Raw genomic sequence first — 24,806 nt, forward strand, 5'->3', positions numbered from 1 at the left:
CTCTGAAACCCAGATTACCCTCCCGCCAACCAAGGAGGTCTGAAGGGAGCACCACATAGCTCTCTAATGATCACTGGTACCAGCTACCCTGTGAACTAGGTGAATATTAATCATTTGAGCAGATCAGGAGTAAAGAATGCACTTTCCTTTTAAAAATATGTTTAAATAGATGTTGTGTGGAAGAAAAGGGTGTGGGAAAAAAGGACTGAAGAAAACTCACCTATTTGGGTTGATACAAAATATAAATTTCTCTTTCATTTCCACCTTAAAAAATATCTGGCATTTAGACATTAAACTGTCATAAATTTGCAGCAACCGCTTTCAAGCTCATTAAATGGGCTCACAGACAGTATTGCAAAGCATCTCAAAGTGAAGGAGAATGCCACAGTCGGCTATATTGAAAGGTGAAATGACATGCATTTTGTGAAAGGCAGAGGAAAATGAATGGCAACAATTTTGTGATACAGTACCTGAGCCTTTCCCCTCTGAATAGTGATATAATTTACTTTTCTCTCCCACTGCAACATTTGGCCCTTGACTTGGAAACTAAATCTTCCATCTATCAAGCCTTACCCATCTGCTAAGTAAAATGGCCAAGAAAATCTGCATGCCTTGAATTCGATATAGCCAGCTGCTCCCAGAGTGCTGAGCATTAACATCCAGAGACCATCCTCTCATGCTGCAAAGGACGGTGTCTGCCAAGGATGAATGACTACATACTTAACCGTGGCAGCTGAAGCCAGTGACAATGGCTGACACAGAAAGATGCCAATGTGTCAAACTCTACTTTCAATTACAACAGTGAAAGTCAGGGGTAATATTCCCCCAACCGTGCGCCTTCAGCTCCCATACAGCCTGCAGTTAAGATATACAACTCACCAGCCAAAAACCTAAGCTCCAAGCACTCTGTACAAACAACTAAGAAGAAAAAGAAAACTATTATGAATTAACTAAGTTGCAGAGATAAAATTGTCCTGTAGGGTTTCAAGACAATCAACATCATTAAACTATTTTCTCTTCCAGCAGCTCAGTGGCGTTGGACAGGTGCCAGTCCCCAGTCTCTATGGGAAAGGACCTGATTTTCAGTGGTATAGAACAGAAATTAGAAGAATCCCATTAACGTGAACACTGTGCCACACAACATGTATTTTAACATCACAGCAGCAGGATTGAAAGAATCCAAGATAATCACCATCAAAAGAAACATTCTTTTCTCCCTAAAGGGAAAGCACTATGGATATTGCTTTTGAAACTCTTCAAATCCATGTCTTCAGGGCCAAATAATTTCAGGGCTAGATATCAGCTAGCTATCAGCTTGGGCAGGCCCAACTCCTAATCCTTCTGAACAACAATGCTTTAACCTGCATCAGTCTGCAGCACTTGGAAAGGATCCTGGCTTTGGGGTCCACACCCTTCTGCTCTGCACTAACTCCATTGTCCCACCTCTTCTCACCCTTTTGAAGTCCACATTGTAAAATCTGATTGTGGATAAATATCTAGTTTCTTAAACATTACTGAATAAAAGGAAGTGAAAGATTTCAGCCGGATCTGGAATGTGGATGAACCGATATGAAAAGTTTACATGTGCTTTGCTTTGAAATAAAGTAGGAAATATTTATCTGGAGCTTTCCAGGAGAACTGACGGGTGAGAAGGGATACTGGTTGACACAATAGCACACTGAGCTATCTGTGAAGCCAAGAAAATGCCTACAGAGCTCCCGACATAATGATAAGCTAGATTTGGTGCTCTAAGTTTTTCACCTTCACAAGCACTAAATGATCCAAGAATGATATATTCCTGCTCCTCCACAGATGATATTTTCTTCCATCTCCCCCATATAAGCTATAATTGCACATCTCCCATATGAGCTGATGTAAAAGGACAAATCTGGCCAAAAGCCTGCAGCCTGACAGAGGTGAGCAGGGAGGCAGAAGGCATTTGCTGTGTAATGAATGGACTGCCCAAAGTAAGTATCCTGCAGAATATAAGGGAAAACAAGAAATGAAAACAGCCCCCTTAATACTTCAATTTTCTACTCATGTGTAAAATCAGAGAGAATAACAGGTACCCAGGCAAGATGTGACACTGAACCTGATGGTGGCACATGCACTATTTCACACAACCTTTGATTTTTTTAAACAAATGTGCATTAGAGCTGATTTTGACTTTGCCTACAGTAACTGGTTTCAGGTTTAGGGATTTGAAGGCAAGCTCTGTTCAGTTAAATTTGGGTTTTGGCCTTCAGGTATTAATAATCCTGCTATGAATGAAAATACACCGAAGTCATAGAGGTGCATATGCTGGAGGAGGGGGTGTTTCTAAGTGTCTCATTCACTATGTTATTTGAAGACAAGAGAAAAAAATCAGTGAGTCTTTCAATGATTATTTTAAACAGAGTAATGGGTGTGCATTGATCCTTCTAGCTAATTCCACTTTGAATAACACATCATTCTGGCTGAAAGCTTGCTGGTGATGTATTAACTTCATATTTCACTACAGCTTTGGAGGATATCTACTAGCAGGGTGTATTAACTAGCCATGCCAAAGACGAAGCTCCACTTTTTCCTTCACTTTTTTGAAGTCCACAATGGTTTTAAAAGCTATTGAACTGACTTGTGGGTCAGGTGTTCTGGCTCATCTTTGGTTGCACTCTGGCTCATCTTTGGTTGAGTGCAATGAAGCTGTTTGCAACCACTGCTCCCCACAGCCTTTAACTCAGCCCCTGCATCACTTTGTACCTGCTGCCTCTGCACCTGAGTTAGTTGCAGACATCCTGGGACTAGGACGAGACAAAGTAAATTATAGATCAGCAACTTCCCCTTTCATAATGTCCAGTAGGGATGCTTGAAAACATGAGAAGCATAAACACTCATTTTTACACCACAGGTTGGCTGAAATATCAGTGTAATAAAAAGAGCAAAGCACTGGCTACCACAGAGCATTGAGCAGAATCTGTGTGTTGGTGCAATGTCCTGACACAAGAGACTGTATTGAAAAAAAGAAGCAAGACCATAAAACTCCGAGGTAGAGTTAAGTCTGCTTAATAACTCAGCTCAGAGTGCTCTGTTTGTGCACACTGAGCTCCTTTGTTAGCAGAGAGGAACATTGATCGTGCATTGGAACCTGCTGGCAGTGGCTGATTGGAGCACCAGGCTGAGGAAGACTCTGCAGCTCCCCCTCCACAGCATTTCCTCCATTCACTATCACAAGATTTGCAGCCAGCAGCACGGTAAGAAACAACAGACAATGTATTTTCCTTTATTTTTGTAAGGCACTCTTTTGCCCAAACTTTGACTTACTCCATTGCTAAATTAATTAATTTCCCCAAAGCATTCTTGAACAAATGCAGCTAATTTACTGCAAGTGAATAGCACATTCAATTAACAAATTACTAGAAGATCTTAATACACATATATCTAAGGAAAAACAGAAGATATGTTCACATATCTATCACAACAGAAGATGTGTTCACAAAAGCACAATCTGATTAGAGCAATAGAGTATCTCAGATACAAAGTTCTGGAAAAGACAAAAATGTAATTGCAACACAGAGGAGAGGCAGCTTCAGTGGCAGCTTCTCAAAGCTGGGAAAGCTTGATTGATAGACTTTCCCATCTGCAGCTGCGCAAAAAAGGGCCACAGTAGCTGCAAGTTTATTTAAAGCAATTTCAGTGCACTGAGCCTACTTGTTCTCCTTTGAGAAAATAATATGATTTTTTCATAGAGCATGTAGTCTATTTATTTAAGCAGCAGTGTGCAAGATCTCTCAATCCTACCAGCAGTTCAGCTGGAAAAATGACACACCAGGGGGTGACATTTTATCAGGATGGAGACTATTTTATAAAAACTGCCATCAGGTGTAAACGGTTCTCATCCTCTGAGTTTAAAAAAAATTAAGAAAAAAAAAAAAGAGTTGAGTCTCTTTTAGAGTTTTTGCAATTTGCTCAATTTACAGTTTTTAGGTAAAAATAACCATTTTGACCTAAGTGGGGAGGAAAATGAAAGGGTGTAATGAAAAAATGTAACAAGCATTACAGCCAGATCATCTTACAACACCCACTCCTTGATGTACAGCTTCACACATTTGGAGAGGCTAAACTCAAAACTGTGAAACCACAAATGGAAGTTAGCTCTCATCTTTTTCTGCTCCTGGCTTGAATTTGGTACAAAATTGTGCAAGTGAGAAAAAAAAAAAAAAAACCAAAAAAACAGCTTTTTTTTTTTTTAATTTTTTTTTTTTTTTTAATTAAAATAAACCAATGAACTCTGATGGCTAAACAAGAAAATTTCCAGGGCAAAACAAAAAAGTTAAAAAAAGAACAGCTCAGATGGACATCTGGAACTCCAGCATTTTGCAGGGGTTTAATTTAATTGCTTGAGCTAAGCTTGCCTAAGATGCAGCAGAGATTTCCAGCCTTTTCCTCTTTTCTAGCCAACACAAAGTATTTTGGTGAGAGAGGTCACATCAATCTCTCCCTTAAAATAAAGAAAAGGAATCATCTCAGCTTCCCAACATTCATTCATTCTACAAGAAAAGTCCTGTATTTTTCTCTCCCAGCTCAGCCTTGGGCTCCCTCCAGCCAGGCAGTACAGATGACTCAAGCCAGCATCTATGAGTCACAAACACAGAGGATGCAGAAATGTCAATTAAGTTACACAGTCACTTCCCTAATGACAACCACACCTCAGTTCACAATTAAATTAGAAATCCAGTGAAAACAAATTCTTGTAGGGCAGATTCTTTTTTCTTTTTAATCTTATGCTTTGAAAAATCAAATTCCAACACAGCCGCTCCTTTTACCTCATTTCTGAGGAGGTTGGTGTAAACCGGCCTTCCAAAACTGCAGCAGGAATTTTTGCTACACCAAATTCCCCACTTCTAAAGCAGCAGCCATGGGCTGGGAGGGCTCTCAAGCTTGCAGGCATCTTTGTGGCACGAGGCCCCAATGTTAAACCAGTGCTTTTCATTAATACCTTCCAGCACAACAGGACAACTGCAATACATCCTTGTATTTGTAATTTTCTTTCAAGCAAGTTCTTCCACCTTTACTTACCCTTCTGTAAATTCTCAGTGTCATATAGTTCTTGCAGGTGGTGTGTACAGCTTTGCAAAATGCTATGAATTTGCCCAGTTTGGTGCTCATAGTACCTAAGGCAGAAAGCACCTACTAATCCTCAGAGTTCCCTCACTTCTGACTGCATGTTCATGTCTGAGTTGCCTCCCTCTTCCCTCACACACCTGCCACATCCTCCTCGCTGTCTCCCTCCACCCAGTGAGCTCTTTCTGTCTCCTCAAATGTTACAGCATCTACCCTTCCCAAACTGCTCCACACATCCCCTTGCACCCTTCCACAACTCTCCCACCTTTTCCTCTCCACCTCCTGCCTCTCCAAGGAAGTTCCTCTGCTCTTCCACCCCCGGAGATGTTCTTCACGGAGACAGGAGAAAGAAGTAGTTTTGGCTGCTGAGGATGGTGAGTGGGTTTGTCCAGGGGAAGCCTGGATGCCAGCAGACAGGGTGCCAAGGGTATCAGCTGCAGGACTGCCAGGGGCTCCAGAGCCAGTGGGAATGAAGTGTGGGTGCATCAGGAGCCAGTCACGGGCTGTCCCTGGGCAGTCACAGCAGTAGAACTCCCAGAAGCAGGTGAGAGAAATGAGGCAGTCCATCTCAATCTTCTCTTCAAGGCACTGAATTAAGATTGGCAGCATGTGGCCTGCATTTTTTTTTTCTCAGCTGCTTCTAAACTGCTCAAGTTCCTGCAGCAACAGAAGAACAGCTCAACCCCCCTGTTTCACCTGGTGTAACACTAGACAAAACCTGTGAGGATCACGTGTCAAGATGTTTATTTTTCTCTTAGTTAGCATGACCCAACATCTCACTCGGTTCCTTAAAAAAATATTTCAACAAGCATCATGGCTCATTTTTAGAACAAATGGGGAAATTTTGTGCAGAAAAACAGCACTTAGAACACAAGTGCATTAAAAGCCTGGCAAACATTCAGTTTGTGGCAGCAGTTTCTTCCTCTTGAAATACAAAGAAATACAAAAACTAACATGACATGTGTGCTTGTTTCAAGATGTTCTACATTTCTGCAGTGGCAAAGTGATTGCTATTCAATCACTGCGAGTAGGTGATAGTCTTAAAGCCACAGAACTCCTCAGGATTCTCTAGCTTTCATTGCCCTGCTCCATGGGCTCCTTACAGCTTTCCTGTGCTCCTGTGGAGCGTGACCCATCTATGGAGGGCATTTTCAAGCTCTGTCTCTGGTCAGGAAGCCCTCCTCCTACACAGGGTATAACTTCAAAATTGCCAAAATCTAAAAATCTCAGAGAAAGTTCTGGGAGAAGAAGTAAAATACAACTGAACAAGATTTAAAACAAAACTTAAAACAGGGTTAGAACAAAAGGTGCTCTTTGAACAAGTCTAGCCTGACCCAGAAGAGTGAAGATGCTTCCTGCAGGTGAATGTGCACGGGAATGCTTTCAGGAAGATTCTTCCATCTCGTCTCCTCCTCTCTGAATCTGCTCGCCAGAAAGCCTGGCTATTAATTTGAGATGTTTCCTTATGCTTCCTCATTATTTTTTCTTTCTTCTCACAGCCAGCACTGTAACTCCTGGGTGTCCACAGCTCATGAACAGTGGCTGTGATCCGACTGCCATTGTTGTGGCAGGTCAGCTGCCCCATCCAGGCTCCTGGCACATGCTTTACCACAGCCCCAGTTTTGGTGTCAACCTCTAGAAAAGTCTCTTATCTCTCTTCTTAAACCCTGTCAGGCTGCATGGTCTCTTGATGCCATCACCCTCATACAACCACCTGCAACTGACACCACAACCAGCATCAGGTTTTTCCCTGCCAAAATCCCGATTGTCATGGAGGGAGCCAAAGAGCCAAGGCTCTGTGAAGGCAGTGCACAGAGGGCTGGCACCAAGGGCCACCTTCACTGCCAGGCTGCAGAGGCAATCGTGCCCAAAGTGCCTGAGACCCAACACGGTCAGACTTCCAGCCCAGCTGTAACAAGCACATGAGGAGCACTGCACTGCTGGCTGCTGTGAGGATGAGAGGCTCATGCTGGAGCATCCCATGTTCCCCAGAGTCTGCTCTGTACCCCCAGCACACTGGGAGGACACACCTGCACTTGCAGCTCTCTTTACACTCAGATTTTAAGGGGGGCAGCAAATATATATGGTGTGATAATGAAGGCATAAAAATATCTCCTGTTTTTAGGGGCAAGACACCGTATGTCTCAGTTATTTGTCTCAGATTCAATGCAAGCAGTAATGAAGGAAGGAAGAGGGCACTTTCTCAAAGACGGACATAGGCTGGCCACTCAGGACACAAATGCAGCATTTAAAAAAATTGCTTATGACACAAGAACAGCTGACAGAGATAATCTCCACAGCCCAGCATGAATTCATACAGCCTTTCAACAGCTCTATTAGACAGGTGTGGTAGCAGCCAGCTGTACTGCATGCACAGACCAAGTTTCTCTAAGACCTGAGTGCCCATATGGCCCTGCAGCACAGTGAGGTGGTGCCACCTGCCCAGGCATCACCCTCCTCTCCCACCACCATCTGTCCACAGAGAGGCATCAGCCCCAGCCTGAGGGGCAGTGCAGAGCTGGTCTAGATAATGAGTGAGTTCAGACTCCAAAATGATGGCTGTTCCCATCCACAACACAGGGACCCCCAAAGAGCTCGACCCAGACAGGTTTAAAAGCCAGCTTTCCTTCTGGCCTTTAATTCTCTGCAGAAGTTATGAGCAGAGACAAGTCAAGCCATAAGGCAGGGTGGGCTGCATGCTATTAGGAAGGTAAGCTTATTAGCTGAAATGTAATAAATCTCTGTAAATATCTGGAATAGCAGAAGGCAATAGTTTGCTTTGCCATATCACCAGTAATGACTTGGCAAGAGGAGAGCATTCCACAACGTTAACCTAAAGCTTAATTTGACTGGTATGCACTTTGGGAGAGTACTTAATAAGACTGGTTCACCCAAGATGGGGAACTATCTGTCTGTTCATGCCTCCCATGAAATGCAGGAGGATATAAAAGTGTGATTTTAGCAGTTGAGAATACAAAATGATGAGGAAAAAAAATCTGAAAAGTGATTGATGCAGTCTAATCGTGTTTCACACAAGAGCATTTCAAATTATGTTAGATATTTTTATAGGATCTAGATATGATAAAGTAGGTTTGCTAGGTAGCAAGGTAGGCAGGAGGGAGGAAGGAGTAAGAAAATAATAAAATTATTTTCTTACTTTTTACACAGACATATGGATAATGCCATACAAACCACAGATAAAATGCACCAAAAAAAATTGCTAGCTTAGCTGTTAGGGTTATGGAGCTTTGCTTTCTAATCAACACTTACCCATAAAGCTGTTTTTAAATATTGATCTGATATCATGATCTCAAGGGAAAATAAATATCAAAAGGGGTGATTTAATTCAATCTTCCTGGTTCCTGCATAACCATGATCCTCTTTCTTCAAAAACCCAGAAAGCAGTTACTTAAGTGAAGCTTACAGATCAGCTAATATATTTACAGCCTTAAAATAACATGAGACACACTATAAAATACACTGAGATCCAAAGTTAATCTCTTTTAGCAATATTCTTGCAGCAAGTAAAGATGAATTTTACGGTGAAAAAATCCATTTTATCAGGAACAAGACTGAGCTTTCTAATAACCAAGCTCCTTTCTAATGTGGTACATCATTTTACTTTACTCATAAAGAACACTTCGCCAAATCTCCAGTTAGGCTTCATTTGATACAGCAGAGATGTTGCAAAACCAATTCCCTCTTTCAGAAAGTCTCTTTAGACTTGATAATGACCACGTTTCAATGCATTTTTGATGCACAGAAATGGTACAGTTACAATCAGCAGCTAAATACTGTTCTGATGGTGTCAGCCAGACAGCTTTTCCTTGGCTCCTCAGAGCTGTGAAACAGTTGCAAACACCATAAGCTCGTAGGAAAAATCCTGCTCTGTCAAAACTCACTATTCAGAGGTGCTGAACAGATTTAAGCAATCTTTATTTAACAAGTTTCACTTTTCTGCATAGAATAAGATGGTGATTGGCATTCTTGACTCTCACCTATCTCCAGCAGAGCATAAGAGCACATCCCAGCTTCTGTGCTGGTTTTGTTCTGGAAACTCTGATACCAGCACACCTGAACTTTAAACAAAGGGAGGTTTACATTGCTCAAACCAGGACCTCTGAGCTCATTTGGAACTCGTCACCTTAGTCAAATTAGCGTCAATCCCAGATGTAGAATATACATCTGAAAGGTACTATAAAATTATGCTGTAAAAAGGTTCCCAGGTTCCCACACCCTCAACTCCACCTCATAAACCTGAAGATTTCTGATTTAGATTCATAGAAGGTAAAACATCAGGTATCAGGATTGCTCTGGGCAAGCTGCCATCTCAGCTGCAGGATTATTTTGGGGGTGATCTGCCATCAGCATTATCAGCTAACCATCAGTTATACATATAAATGTCTACATCTGTACAAAGACATCAAGAAGAGACCAGACTAGATTATGATTTACTTTCATTGCCTTTTTTCTTTGACCTCTGGAATGAAAACCACGGGCTCAGAATGCCCTCAGTAATCATCTCTCCCACAGTCATTCTGCAGCACAGAAATGGCAGACGACATAACCCAGCAAGAACTCAATCCTCTGGCAGTAACCTGTGCCACTGGATTTCTAGTAATTTACGACAGATGATAAATAAATTACTGAGAGATATTTTCCTGCATGCTTGCTCTGCATCACGTGTAACGTTTAGGAATTGCACAAGAAACCACACGTATCATTGGTGCTTACATGGACACGCCAACCTGACACCAACCCGTGTGACCCTGAAAGCTCCCAACCATCCTCTTCTCTCCCTTGCATGCCTTCATGCTTTCCCATCACTTCTGATCCGGGAGAATACTGACATTTCAGCCAGACCTGCTCTGTGACTTGACTAAGGCTGAAGAGTGTGGGCAGCACAAAGACACAGTCAGGATGACTGTGTAACCACCTCACTGACGGTACAAAAAATGACACGTTCCATTTATTTGTACAAAGAGAGCCCTAAGTGATTCTTACAGCTCACGGCAACCTATTAACAAAAGGAGACTTTGTGAATGGAGTATCCGGGTAAACACTTCAAACAAATACATCAATTATGCATAGTCTGTATACTTTTTCCACCTTAGAGATCAAACTGGAACGAGACTAAAGAATTATATTTTATTTGTATTAAAAATGTATCAGCTGCTGTCCGAGAAGGTTTTCCAGAACATTTGGTATGCTACCCAGGAAATTCTGTCTGAAGCTTGTATTGTTTATTCTTGCCAATACAAGGAGAAACGTGGCACTGTTATAGCTGAGAACTAAAGTAATAATTCTTCAGGCAGAACAGCTTGTATTTAATAACTTTTTCATCTGAGCCAGAAGATCTAAAGGGGAAGGAAGCCCCAATTTTACCTATCTATTTTATATATTCAGACTTTACAACCAATCTCTCTTTTATGGCACAAAGTGAAACTAGGCAATCATTTATGAATAGATCCTGTGCTCACCTTTGCTTAAAATGTGCCATAGCACTCACTGGTAACCAGAGATATAGGAAGACTTTGCAGTTTCATGGAAGATACAGAGGGCAAAACCAGGTGTGACTTTCCTAAGGGTTACACAAATCCTGGTCAAAATCCTGCAGAACTGGGCAACATGTGCACTGGAGAACTGGAGTTTCATGGCTGAAATGTTAGATTTCTCCATCTATGTCGCATGAACGTAAACCACATGTAATATATTTGATTAATCCTCTGAGAGAAAAATGAGTCAGAGAGCCAGATGAATACAGAGCCTGTTAAAAAAAAACCCCAAAACAAAACAAATAAAATTGAATTTTAAAATTAGGTGGGCAGACAGGCATAAAAAACTATCTCCCTGCAATCCAGGGTGGATGTCTAAAAACTGGAGAAAACAAGGACTCCCCAGAGTTCTGTTTAGGAGAGAGGAGAGGAAAGGAAATTAATGTATATCTTTACATCTCCTGTGATTCTGTAACTAAGATTAATTTTAGCAAAACTCTCCTAAAACTTAGATAGCAAAAAATAAATTTTTTATTTACAGCTTCTATCTCTCTCTCTCTTAAAGAAAAGGTCAAGTCAAAATGCACCAGAGATTTGGAACATATAAGAAGGACAGGGATGAAGCAATCATTGCTATCACAAAGTTACAAACAAGCCACATTTGACACTTCTCAATGCCCAGAGACACACAGAGGGCTGTTGTTCCTTCCCAAAGCAGTGATGGAGCCTGCAGGAAGGCTGGGGGTCCTTCCACACTGGCTGAGCTCTGGGTTTGCTTTGTGATGTTTGACAAAGTGACCAAGGGATCCATCAACAATGCACAACAGGGGCCAAAATGCAAAAACTACTACTATAGCTAGGGAACAAGTTTGTTTTATTAGTCTAATGATTATAATCAGTAGACTTCCTGAGTCTCAATGTTCTTGAACCACAGAAGGGGTGAGATTATAGGCTGACAACTGTAATTTTTACATATTACACATCTAAGTGTCATTTTTCAGGAGTCTATTAAAGAAAACTTCACAAGACATTTTCTATAAATTCAATGATTTTTATAGCATGGATCCATGATTTTTGTTTTTTTTTTTTTTGTTTTTTTTTTTTTTTTTTTTTTTTTTTTTTTTTAAACAGGATATTTTTAAATAACAGAAAAGTAAATTACTGTGTTTAAGAAGCTGACATTAGACACTATAAATATTCTTAAAGTGATTTAACTTGTGAACATCAAGGTGAGAAAGCAAAGGGAAGAAAAGAATACACAAATGCATGCTGATCAATTTCTTGAGGAAAGTAACTCAAAAAAACCCGCTAAAATGTAAGGAGACAACTATGAGAATTAATGCTAACAGGCTGGTATGTAATTTAATGAAGCAAAAGGTTTAATAATGGCATCCTGCTTGGGATTAATTTCAATACATTAATCAATTAAGAATCATTCAGAAAACAAAAAACTGCAAGTCAAAAACATTTCCAATGCTGTAAACTGAAAGACAGTGACCCTAACATTCAAATGAACACTAAACCAGAAGAACACAGAGCACTGCTCCCATGCAATGCAGCCAACCAGCTCTCATTAATGGTTATGACTGATAGCTCAAGACATTGAGGACAGACCCCATGAAATGTGCAGAGCATTTTTCATATTTGCAGCACTGCAGAACTTTGGAGTCTGAGTCCTTCCAACAACAAGAAAGTTTACAGTTCCCTCCTAACATCAATAATTGCGATTTTTCCATTAAATAAATTGGACCAAAGGACTGTGATTTATCACAAAAAGCAGAAGTCACTCGGTAACCCATCCCCACTGTTATCCTCCCCCCTTGCTGCTGTATCCAAACCAGAGACAGCACAAGTTTTGCATTGTGGTCTCAGACTTCACAGTTAAGAAAGCATTAACAGAGTATTTTTGGGGGAAAAAAGATCCATCTCTAATTTTTACTTTCAATTACATTTTTTAAGATGCTTTGGAAATTCATTTCCCTAGATACATCTGAGATTAAAAACAAAAATAAAAGCCAAAGACTCTCTGTGCATTCTGGTACTTTGCTCTGTACTGTAAAAAGAACTGCATGGCACTGCCTTCAGTACAGCCCATATCCTTTAAAAGCCAATCAAACAAAAATACTTTAATTTCGGAGGTCATCAGACTTTTTGCCTTAGTGGAAAATACCATGAACAAGTTCAGAGAGTGAAGAGAAGAAGGGAAAGGAAGACGATTGCTTGGGCACTGAAGAAGATAAGTGCACATAAGGTAAATTACCCTTCTACACTGCACAGTCAGCCTGTGGATAGAAAAGTTTCAACACAGCAGGTTGCAGCCATCATGATCTAGAGACTGCAAATGCCTCTTGGCAGAAGACAGGCAAGCAGAAGTGGAACGATGTGTTTGCTTCCAAGAACGATCTGTTTCAGCCGCCCTGTCAGTCTGTGCCTCCAAATCCAGCCCCCCTTTCGCTCACACATTTGTACCTCATTCCTCCAAGCAGGCTCGCTGTGGATGTTCAGGCTGCTATGTGAACACCTCTGCTCTTCACACGCACAGATTTAGCCACATGGGCTCCTTCTCATGACAAGCCATGACGAGTGTGTGGCCATGTGAGGAGAGCCCAAACCCACCGCACCCTGCGCTCAGACAGAGACTGGGCTCATGTTCGCAAGGGATGTGACAGGAGGGAATCCCAATAGCCCAGGCTCTGCACAGCAACCCAGCAGCAAAGGTGTGCCCCAGTGCTGCTGCCAATGCACTGCAAGTTTGGAGAACTGAAGCATGTCTGGTACAAAAACCGACCACAGGTGAAAGGGCCACTCTTTCTCCAGCGCAATTCAGCTCACTTACAAAATGAGTTTCCTGAGTCCAGCAGCATTGAGTGATGAACACTGCTGGGCTCACAGATTCCTTCCCAGCTCCCTGCGCTCCCCAAATTGCTCACAGTGAGGTCCCAGGGCTCACCCCTGCAGTCTGCCCCTTCCTTACCCTCTCATGGGCTCTCCTTTTTGAGAAAGGGATTCTCACATCTGCCCTTCTCACAACTACATCACTCTCCACAACTAAAACCTTTTCAAGCTTTTCTACTAAACTCAAGACTTCATCAGGGATTGTTTGCCTAGTGCTCTCAGGAGTCAACCTGCTTATTAATGCATCAAAAATTAAAGGTTGAAGAACATGACTACAATAACCTTAATTAAAAAAAAATCTGTTGTAAACAGTAGTTTTACTATTAAACATAATTTGAAACATGTCTAATCTGGGCAGAGGTATGGATCAGAATAAAGTTTAAGTCTTGTTGTTAAGCACTGGAAGTTTAATAAGCACCAAAATTGGAGATTTATATATATATGTATTACTCTCAGAGTTATTTTCCATCTGTTCTCCCTTTTCTTTCTTATTTTACATAAAATATTCAGAAAATATTCATATTTCCCTAAGAAACTTTCAACATAAGTTGAAATAAAAATCAGAATTTTTGGCTTAGCTTAAAAAAAAATTTTTGTTTTCTTTAATGGAAAGGGTAGAATAGATTTTTTAGAAAGAGTTTCCACGGATTTTTAATCTTCTACCCAAACCCTCCTCCAATCAAAATGGTTTCAGAGGAAGTTGCTTGATCAGCATGAGCACTTATTATTAGGCAGCCAAACTCACACATTTTGGCTTAAAAAAACCCTCTGGAGGCTGTGGGTGCCACTGACAAACTGAACTCAAATGTAACAGAGCTAAACAAACTTTTAAAATTTTGTATTTAAATTCTCCATGACACAAAATCACTTTTGACAACTTTATTTGCTGGAAAATTAGGAGAATCTTTCTCGGCTCCAGAGATGCTTCATACATCACTATCCCCTGCAGCACCTACTGTACAAGGTGCTTCTCGGAAAAACCTACTCTGGGTGCTCTAGTGGCCACGTCTACCTACTCTGGCTGTGCCTTTATGTGTCAGGGTAGCTACTTTGTACCTCTATACTATTTTTCAACCATTTAAAGGCCCTAATATTGCTTTTATTAGTAACAACGAATGTTTTCAAACAACTGCAATATTTCAAAATGCTGCAAAACTGGACTTAGTGAAGAAAAATATATTTTGAATTGTTTTGCTTGTCTTCACTTACATGGAGAGTTATTGGCATACAGCTACTGAATAAGGAGCTGCACATACCTTCATAGGATGAAGATAATAAAAATACACCTGTACTGATACTAAATAACACTGCTAATCAATAATAACAGTTTTATTATTCATAGCTGCTATTAATAAAACCCCATGGGTTCTAATGTAACCATTAAAAGAATTAATACTATAATTCAATTTTAAGTTCTTTACATCTATCTGAAGTCTATTACAATAAATGAAAAGTCTCTCAATGACTCTGGATGATGCTCTGCATGTTAATGAAGCCATGTCTTATTTTCATTATTGCAAATCACCTTTAAGACATTGCCTAAACACTGGAGTACTGATTATGCTTCATGTAGGTGGATGTAATGTTCCAAGAGAAGTGCACACCTCTCTCTCCATTCTCATTGTCAAAAGCAAACTAGTTTTATTCAGACTTTCAAAAAGCATTAGAATGAGGAAGAGACAGAACTAGGGAATTTCCAGAAATTGAGATGGGGACATGGGACCCCATCTCCTACTGGATGTGGTTTTCTCACCCGTCACTGTATTTAAATCACTTATTCATTGAATCTATTTTATTATGGTGGCAAACACATGAAACAGTTATTGAAAGGGAAGAACAGGGAACAAAAAGGCTGCCAAGGGAAGTTAAAACCTGAATTCTGTTGTTTGAGAAATATACATTTAAAAAGCATATTTTTTGGAAATATTGAATAGCTTTGACAGTGTTCTACCAATTTATTCTGTGTTCAGCTAATTTAGGTCCCTGTGAAAAGTGAGTGATTGATCATATTGATGAAGCAGACCAAGAACTACTACCAAAAAAATCTCACAAAAAGCAAGGCCACAAACATGCATTTTACTGAAAAACAAACCTCCAGTTACATGAGTAACTAGTAAATATAAAAAATATCTATATAAATATATATTTATATATTTATATAAATATAAAGACATTTGTATGCAAAAAATACACACATAGCTCTGTAACTTAAAAGGGCAACAGAGTAGTTTTTTTAACAAACTTACAAAGACATGTCAGCATTGGAAGGTAATTCAGCTTAAGACATGCAAACCCCTTGATTTTTATCCCATGTACTTTTAGAAGTATTGCTACTTGCACATTTGCTGCCAAGTACCTAATTACCTTTAAAAATCTAGCTCTGCACTGCTGAAGCTCTTGAGTGATCGAGGTATCAACATCACTCATCATTATGGAGCTAATTTTAATGATGAAAGCATTGCTAAAAGTTATTTTAAAATTCATTTTTACTTAATTTCTTTAGAGATGATTTGTTTGAGTACCTGAGACACAGTAACTAATCACTGACGGTTTTCTCTGCAAATATAAAATAGATTTATATGCCCTCCCGGTAGGAACAAGAATTCCATCACCTCCTCCTGAATTTCTGAGCTATCGAATATTTGATGAGTGCTTAGGGAATCAGTATTGTGCCTTTTCACAGCAGTAATCAAGGAATGAAGTATTCTCTGCCATAATGAATCTACTGCAGGACTAAAAGATGAATATTTCAAATGCAAAAGCAATATGTTTGTTTTGAACACTTTCAAGTTTGGCTTTAATAAAGCAAGTAGTGAAGTATGCAATGAATTATATTGTTAGATGGTTAAAACAGAGCTGTGCAATATGTCTGAGCGCATTTAATCCAAGTAACTACTCATTTTAAATGTGACTTATAAATATGCATTACATGTATGATGAACGGATGACTCAGGAACCATGAGAGACCTGGGCCTTGCCTTCCCCTCCTGGTTTGCTTCAAAGCTAGCTCAGCCTGACAATTAACCAAGGCCCAGAGCCAGAACATCATTAACTACAAGCTGAATCTTACATGGGCTGAAATTAAACACGCGCACCAACTATTCAAGTTAGGATCATTTGAATCAAGCCTGAGGTGCCTGGCTGGACTGGGACCTGCTACATGTGTTCCAGCAGCTGGCGGGTCTCAGAGCGCAGCCAGAGGCTCACTTAGGATTCCCACAAAGCAGGGCCCCTCAGCTGGATCCATCTCTACCCTTCCTGCAAATCCAGAAGCCTTTCCTGCCAGCCAAGAGGGTGCTGTCGGCAGGAGGGGATTGGCTTGTCCAACTGAACACCTCCCAGCTCCACTCTGAGAAACACCAAATCACTGCAACACTGAAAGGAATGGCCATCATGTGTTCTCCTGAAAAACCTGTCAGAAGGCAAGGTCTCATTTGTCATGGCATTATCTCCTTTGTATCCAGGGGATTTTTTGATTTTTGCTAAAATAACAAGCGAGTTCTCTTCAACAACAAAGAAAATCCAGCTGGAGATTTTAGGCCAGCTCATCTCATTTGCAAATTGACAATACCTGCTACAGTCCCCACAGTGCTATTTTGTGTGAGACCCTCTCAGTGTCTATCCACAATGAGATACAGAGATGAGCAGTTATAGTGGTTTATATTTGCAAGAACTGTTTCTTGGTTTAGTAATTTTTTTGGTCAGATCAGCTAACCTGCAGCACACAAACAGAAAAAGCATTTATCAACAGAGCTTAAAATGAAAGTAATGAGCAAAGCGCAGCTTTAATTACGACGAAATTCCAAGTGCTTCAATTATTCAAGTTCAGAACCAATGTACTTTACCTGGAAATTGCCTCTGAAATAATAAATTCAATAAGGAAAATTCTTGTATAGTCCAAGTTAAATTATTTAAAAAGGAAGAAAGAGGGTACTTAATTATTTAATGTTTCACCAATAATTATATAGTTCAGTATAATGTTCACTCACTGGAGAATCTGATTTTCAAAGGAACATTTACGAACATCAGTCAAACAAAAAACACCTGCCTGACTATAAACTCAGCCAGTGTTGTGCACGTTCATTCCAACACAACATTACCACATTAGCACAAATCCAAGTCTTAATGGAAAACATATCCAATAATTTATGTTAAAATATTTACACAGAAAAGCATGCATGACACAGTTTTCTAATGCATTTGTAAAAAACAGTATGACCTCTCTTGCTACAATTTTTAAAAGCTGTGTTCTAGGTAAATGAGTTCAAGATGGGACCAAAGCTCTGGAAAATAGAAAACTGTAGTACTTGAACAACCTACTCTGCCAATCAAAATATGACCACTGACGTCTTAGGGACATTTTATTCAAAAGTCACTAGGAATCAATTTTAAAAGACAGCTTTAAATCAGCTGCATGAAAGCCATGGTAAGTTTATCTGCGTGGAGTCCTGGGAGGCAAGGCTCAGGAACACCAAGTATTTCACAAGGAGAAGGCTTTCCAAAGTCACAGATCAACAAGCCCAGCACATCACACCCAGATGAGGTGGCTAAAACAGCACCTTGGTCAAACACAGTATGGATCTGCAAAGGATTATCATCATCCATTAATAACCCTGTGTTAACCCTATGTACAACAATTCAAGCCCTATGGGACTAGTTCTGGAAAATCCTCATGATGACCATGACAGCAGCTGTCACACTGGTGTCCCTAAAGTTTATTTACAGGTGCCAGAACTCAGCACATGCCTTTCTAGATTGGGGACTCAGGCCTTTACAAATCTTCTTCAACTGTTCTCTGTCTTGGAGCAAAGCTTCCCAGAAGGAAAACCCGATACTCACAAGTTTAACAACACAGCATTGATATTTTAACCCAAAAGAAAATGAAAATTTGCCAAAACCCCCTCAACCATTTCCTTGCAGCCACAAAACAGGGTCACTTTGCCAAAGAATTACCTTGACCCCAGTCTCTGGAAAAGATCAGAGTGCTCATCAGAAATGGCCTCAGATTTCACAGATCTCAGAGCAGAGGAGCCCAGCTGCACCATCATCCAGACTTTATGGCCTCAGGTCCTGTGGCCAGCACGGCTGGAAACGATGAAAAGTCTACATTTCTGCTTCCCTACAACACTCACTTGGGGTCTTGAAAACTTGAGGTCTCTGATAAAACACTATTTTAAGTTATTTTAATGGCTCCCTTGGAATAGTGCAAAGAGAGACTTAGAGTAAGTGCACCACTTGGCTTTGCAGTGGGGAATACCAAACACAGTCCCACCACAATTTTAAGATTCTGTTAAAAAAAGGATTTAGGGAATACATGTCACATACAGACTAGGAAGTGATGTGACATGGGGCAGTGCTTCACACGGTTGATGTGAAGCACAGCAGGGTAATTTAGCAGTTAAATTCCAGACAGATGACGCCACAACATGCAGTGCACACCATGGCACAAACCCACGCTCCTTCTGACACGGCACACACACCAACCACACAATGCTTCACTGTGGTGTAAGCCAGCCTTTGGTTGTTCTGCTCCTAAACTTCTGTCTCATATGGCCAATTCAACTTGTCCAAAGCTTCCCACAGTACACTGAGATTAGGAAGTCTGGGGAATCATCATCATGCCATGCCACTGTAAATTATCACAGCTCCACCATCTCTGCCCTAATATGAAATGCCACAGAAGTTCTCAGAATCCAACAGTGATGAATTTAACATGCCTCCTTCCACTATCCTGATGTCAGCAGAGTTACAGCAATTTATGCAATACAAGGATCTGTCCTTTTCTCCTTATCAAAGCATTTGATCAAAATCAGTGACATGCAAAAAGACAACCTTACTTAATTTGAGCAGCAGAGTCAGGCTTGTCACTCTAACATCATAAGAAAAAGGGAGGTATTTACATATGGGTACTTGCATATTCCTTTTTATCTGGCTTCACAAAGATAACAGCAAGATCACTTTCTTCCTCAGTAAAAACTAGTGTGAAACCTCACAAAGGATCAGCATTTTCCCTTGCTCTTCCCTCCCTCTTTTCCTCCCTTCTGAAAAGCAAGACCTCAAGACATTTCAAATCTTCATTAGCTACTTCTCTGCCTGTGACAGCCTGGTGGTGTGGAGCAGCTCCAGCTCCCTCTCTTCGATTCACCCCCGAGTCAGAAAGCTAAGACTGTTTCTGATGTGAGGTGACAAGGAGCTCTCACTGCTGAACGCCACTGCCACAGGTGACACTCTCATCACCAGTGGTGGTCCCGGCACCACACCGCAAATTTGGAACGTGTGGAACCACAGATGAGCTCACCCAGCAGCCCCAGATCCGCATCTCTCAGGACGCATTTCAAACAAGCGGATGCATAAATTCACTCATTCCAAAACCTGGTCTGTTCAAGAACTTGTTACTATGACAATTTAGAAGAAGCTGCTACAGATAAGATTGATGAAACGTATTGATTAATTTTCTCTCAAGCTACATTTGAATTTTAAGTTTTCCCTAAACAAAACCAGTTGGTGTTGGTTTGTTAGTATTCCAGGGACTGCAGCAATGTGCTTCAGCAGCAAAGGAAGTTCCATGATAAATGTGTTCTCCAATCTGCATCTGTAAAGTAGCTATAAAGTCAGAACAATCCAGGCAAAATTTTTCATTATGTTTTTAAATATACTTATTTACATTTTAAATCACACATAGACAATATGAAATATCTTTCACTTAGACAGGTGGGAACAAGAAAACAGATGCATCCATTAAGCTTGAAACAATTCAATGAATTAAATAGTACTTGGTGAACACTTTGGTTTATGGATAAAGGCTTTGTTTTAACTTACTTGAAAAAACACGGCCATGGCTCCTACCACCCTGTTTTCTAGAACTGCTGTTCCAAAACTGTCAAAGTCATCAGGATTGTAGAAGTAAATCTGCATCTGCAAAAATTAAAAACAACAACAGAATCACATTAGTGTTGATTCACACAGCTTTCACATGATGTAATGCATGCACGTTGTATGTAAACTCAGTGTTATGAACCTGAGATAAAGGAATTCTGCTGAACAATATTGTTTAACCAGCATCTTGATTAATAGCATGACTGCCCTGGTGGGACAGTAAGCAGGGAACAGAGTTGATGCAATGCATTTTAATATCAAATCCAAGGGTAAACAGTATGGCCAGTCTGTTCAGATGTTAAACTTTGTGCTTTCTGCCAGCATCTCTTCATTTCTTTGCACATTGAAGGCTCATCTCCCGCTCTGTTAAATGTGCTAAACATATTTATCTCAAAATCCATAGAGAATTTTGAAAAGGATTTCAATGTTTAGAGTTATTCCTTTACTCCTAAAGTAATTTGTAAGATAAAAGTCTGTCTCCATAGCAATGCATTTTTATGAGCCTCTGATATTCAGGTCTATCAGTTAAGGTCACACTTCTCCCTGTCTTCAGTTAAATTTCATGACTGTTATTTCCAAAGCGTTAGTACTCTGCCGAAAGTACGAGACAAAACCAGACATAGGGATGTAATTTTTTAATGAATAATAAATATTAATAATTACACAAACCCCAAGTAAGAGCAGGTAAGAACAATGATTACCCCAAACTAACAACTGTTGGAAGTACACAGATAGAAGAGGACCAAGAACAGCTTCCTCTATACACTCTGCTGGTAAACAACCCCACTGCACTACACACATGCCATGAATAAGGGCAGCCTACAACGGCCTGTGGGTACTTGTGCTCCTGATTTCCTGTATGGTTCTTGTTCCACTTCCCACAGTAGCTGAGCTCCCACTTCTGCCAGCTGTCTAAACACACTGCTGCTTCTCCAGTTGTTTAACCCCTCTATTCCAAGAGAAGTCCCTAGTGTTAGTCCTTCTCCATCAGCCATGAAGGATCTGGTTTAAAGTGCTCAACGTTCCCCTCTCAACACTACACCATGCAGGTGTGTACATGGTCACAGAATAAACTCAGTGTTGCCAACATTTGTTGTACATCTACCCCACACAACACAAATTAAACCCCCATGCTCGAGGGTGGCAGCCAAGCACAAGGACTGGAGTTCACAGCGGTTGCTCCTGCGGCCATCCAGAGAACCTTCCAGATGGATTTCACAACCCAAACCAGCACTGGCTGGCTGATATCTGTGCTCACTTGTGCTCATTAACACCAGAAAAAAATATAAATCTGTTCCTGGCTATGAAATGGGAATGGACCTGTTGACTTCTCTGCCAGTAGCCTCTTGCTGAACCTGTGCCCTCACTCTGCTGCCCACCACCAGTACCTGCCCTTTTCACAGCATTACAGTGATGGTAGGAGATAGGCACATAGCTCATAGTTTGAGGGAGAAATAAGGTCTAGTTGAGACTGCCCATGCCTCCCAACACACTGCTGGTCTGACCATGGCTCCCTCCAGCAAGTCTGTCTGCAGGACCCAAACATTGTTTGGATTTTTCCAAAATAGTGCTGCATGACGCATCCTGCAATACTCAAAAATTCATTATTTCCCCATATTTTGTATATGCCAAGAGAGATTATACCCTTTTATCTTGCACAGTTACATTTCTACACACATTTATTGATTCCCAGGCTTCTGACTGTATATACTGGCTGTAGTGGAGAGGTGCTTTGCCAGTGTTATACAGTTAAAAAAACATCACTGCACAGGGAAAAATCCAACACGAAGATCAGAGCATTCAGAGGTAGAGGTATCTTTTCAGCAGAGGAAGACCACACCCCAAACAGGCCACAAAGAAATGAAAAAAACTTGGCACTCACATTAGCTTTATAAAATTTGAAAGCAATTTTCTTCTCCTTCTTTGGCCTTCCTATTCCCAGCATACTCACAGCACACACACAGATGCTGACAATATCTCACAAATGTGGCAGTGCCTCCAGATTCTGACAACTCCTGCACTGAACAAATGCAGAGCAAGGTAGAGCCATTCATTGATGCAGAAATTAGAAACAGTTTGTTTCAGGTAGAATTGCTCAAACTTCAGTTTAGCCAGCACAAACCAAACCTGGCAAAACATTCACAAATTACTTTTTGCTCCTCTGCAAAATAAAGTCTAAAATTATCTATACCTTACATAAAACATTTCACAATATATTCCTCATAGGAGTTTATGAAGAAAAGCATCACTGAGTGAGTTCAGCATATGCCAGGATCATTTTGGATCAATTTTGCTTACGGCATTTTAAGGAAATTAATTTTTACAATGCACTTTTGCATACCAGTGCAAAGGGCTTTGGTAAAAGAGTTTTTCTTTTAAATCCCTCATCTTAGCAGTGCAATTTCATAGCCTAATCAAGAATCACACTCTGCCTTCATTACCATACACATTGGAGCACTTTACCACTGCTCCCTGGTGTTTTTCCAGAGAGTGTGGTTGCTCTCTCTGCATCCATCATGTCAAGGGGAACTGTCCTGTATGAAAAATTATTGTCATCTGTCATACAGTAGCTTCCTTATGTGCTCATGCAGCTAGAAGGAACATATTAGGAACACAATATCTGAGGAACTGCTATTATATAATTTACACATGCATACCCTGCAAAAACAATGTTAGAAAGACAGTAAAGTTACACCCTCAAAGCCTCATGGTTCAGGCTGCTCATAAAACCACACCTGGACACCGCTGAGCATTAGTATCATGGCAATTTTGTAATTATGTGATCACATATTGTTCTCTTCCATAATACAGCCTCATCAGTTTTCCCCAATTTACAATAAAATGCAAATGTATCCAATGTATTTTTGTTCTTTTATTCATAATATACATAATATTGAATGCATTTATCAGTAGATAGTTAATTTAATATTTTCTATGGGTGGGATAAGGTTCTTTATGTACAAAGTGGGAATAAGACAGTTAACTGTAAAATTAATTTCACCGCATACTTAAGTGGCCTAAACATGCTAGAAAATTTTCATTATTACTCCTTATTATATAATTAGTATATACAATATATGGGGCGCTTTGCATATAAATGACTTCTACTGTCTCTGCCTGGGATGCAAAAAAGCAGCAGCACAGAATGCAACAAAGAGGCTTTTAAGCTAAAGAAAATTTGGATTGTATTATAATCTGCTATTTGTGAAATGCAGAAAGGAGAATCACGCATCCAACCTAAACTGTGGCACTGACTGATTTCAGCCCCACACAACAGCATTTCTGTACATTTCTGCATGTGATTGCACAACAGCTTCTATTTTCCAAAATTAAAAAATTTAAAGGCTGAGAATCCTGCAGTAAAGCTGAAATGCCCTTTGCAGTGTGACAGTACCTGTGTGCAGTCAGAATGCCCTGCTCGACACATCCCTGCTGACTGTGCTCCAAAGAGCCTTTCTCATGGCACAGGTCCAGGAGGGCATCAGTGTCCTGTTCTCCATGGCACAGTATATGAGATTTACAAGGCTTTCACATCTAGCCCCATTACAACTAACAAGGCTGAGAAAAGCTTACATGGCTTTCCTTAATCTCAGATGTGCATCACGGCAGTGTACTTGCATTTACCTTGTAAAGAGGTATCACAAAAACCACAAACCACGTGTGTCCAAGCAACTTGAAATTTTCAGTGTTTTGGTAAAGCTGAGGTGAGATAAACCATCCCGAGTGAAACAAAGGTACTTTCCCTGCAGGAAGAACTCTCCATCCTAAAATGCTTCCACTAATACTGCTTCAGCTACAGAGCTTTACCAAGGCAGAGAGAGGGCAAGAGTTTGATTTTAATGGGAAAACTTCATGCTTTGACACTCTTCATGCTGTAAAAGAATTGTTTTCAAACTTGAGAGAGATTTGCTGAACAGCACAGATTTAAGCCTGAAAAAATATCAGTGTGGGTAAAATCTTCAGACTGCTACAAGTGCCTTAAAACAGAGGATCAGGGAGAAAGCTCTCACTCTGCCATAAACCAGGAGATAATCACCAGTCATCCTGAGAAAATGTCATGTTTTCTAGTCTCTGCTGTCCAGGAAGATCCAGTGGCCAAGCATTACAGTTTCCAAGGAATCCAGATCTGTCTATTCCCAGCCTACAACACTTAGACAAGTGGTTACACCACGTACATCCAACATGTGGGTGATTCTCCAGGTTTGAGAGCCTTTGCCTCCAACCTCCTGCCCCTCCACCATGCCCTGGGGGCAGGAAATCGCCTGCTCCTCAGGACAACCTGCTCCCTGCAGAAACACCTTTCTTCAACCATGTTCTTCCAACCTCTACAGAAATCTGGTGTTGCCCAGACCTGCCAAAATGTCAGGCCCCAGTCTGTGCTTAGATTTTGATGCCAAACTGGGCTGCCACCACGCTGATGTTGTAAGGACAGGCTGTCCA

The 24,806-nt window shown here is 40.6% G+C and overlaps 1 protein-coding gene across 1 annotated transcript in view; it reads right to left on the reverse strand.

Annotated features, from left to right (window-relative positions):
- Window positions 1-24,806, reverse strand: part of PTPRG (protein tyrosine phosphatase receptor type G) — a 394,882-nt gene that overhangs the window by 116,755 nt on the left and 253,321 nt on the right. The window contains exon 5 of the mRNA XM_066326515.1: window positions 20,310-20,405. Within this exon, the coding sequence (XP_066182612.1) occupies window positions 20,310-20,405 (96 nt within the window). The remainder of the gene's footprint in view (window positions 1-20,309; window positions 20,406-24,806) is intronic.

This window comes from Sylvia atricapilla, chromosome 11, assembly GCF_009819655.1.
Source record: "Sylvia atricapilla isolate bSylAtr1 chromosome 11, bSylAtr1.pri, whole genome shotgun sequence".
NCBI classification, from domain to species: Eukaryota; Metazoa; Chordata; class Aves; order Passeriformes; family Sylviidae; genus Sylvia; species Sylvia atricapilla.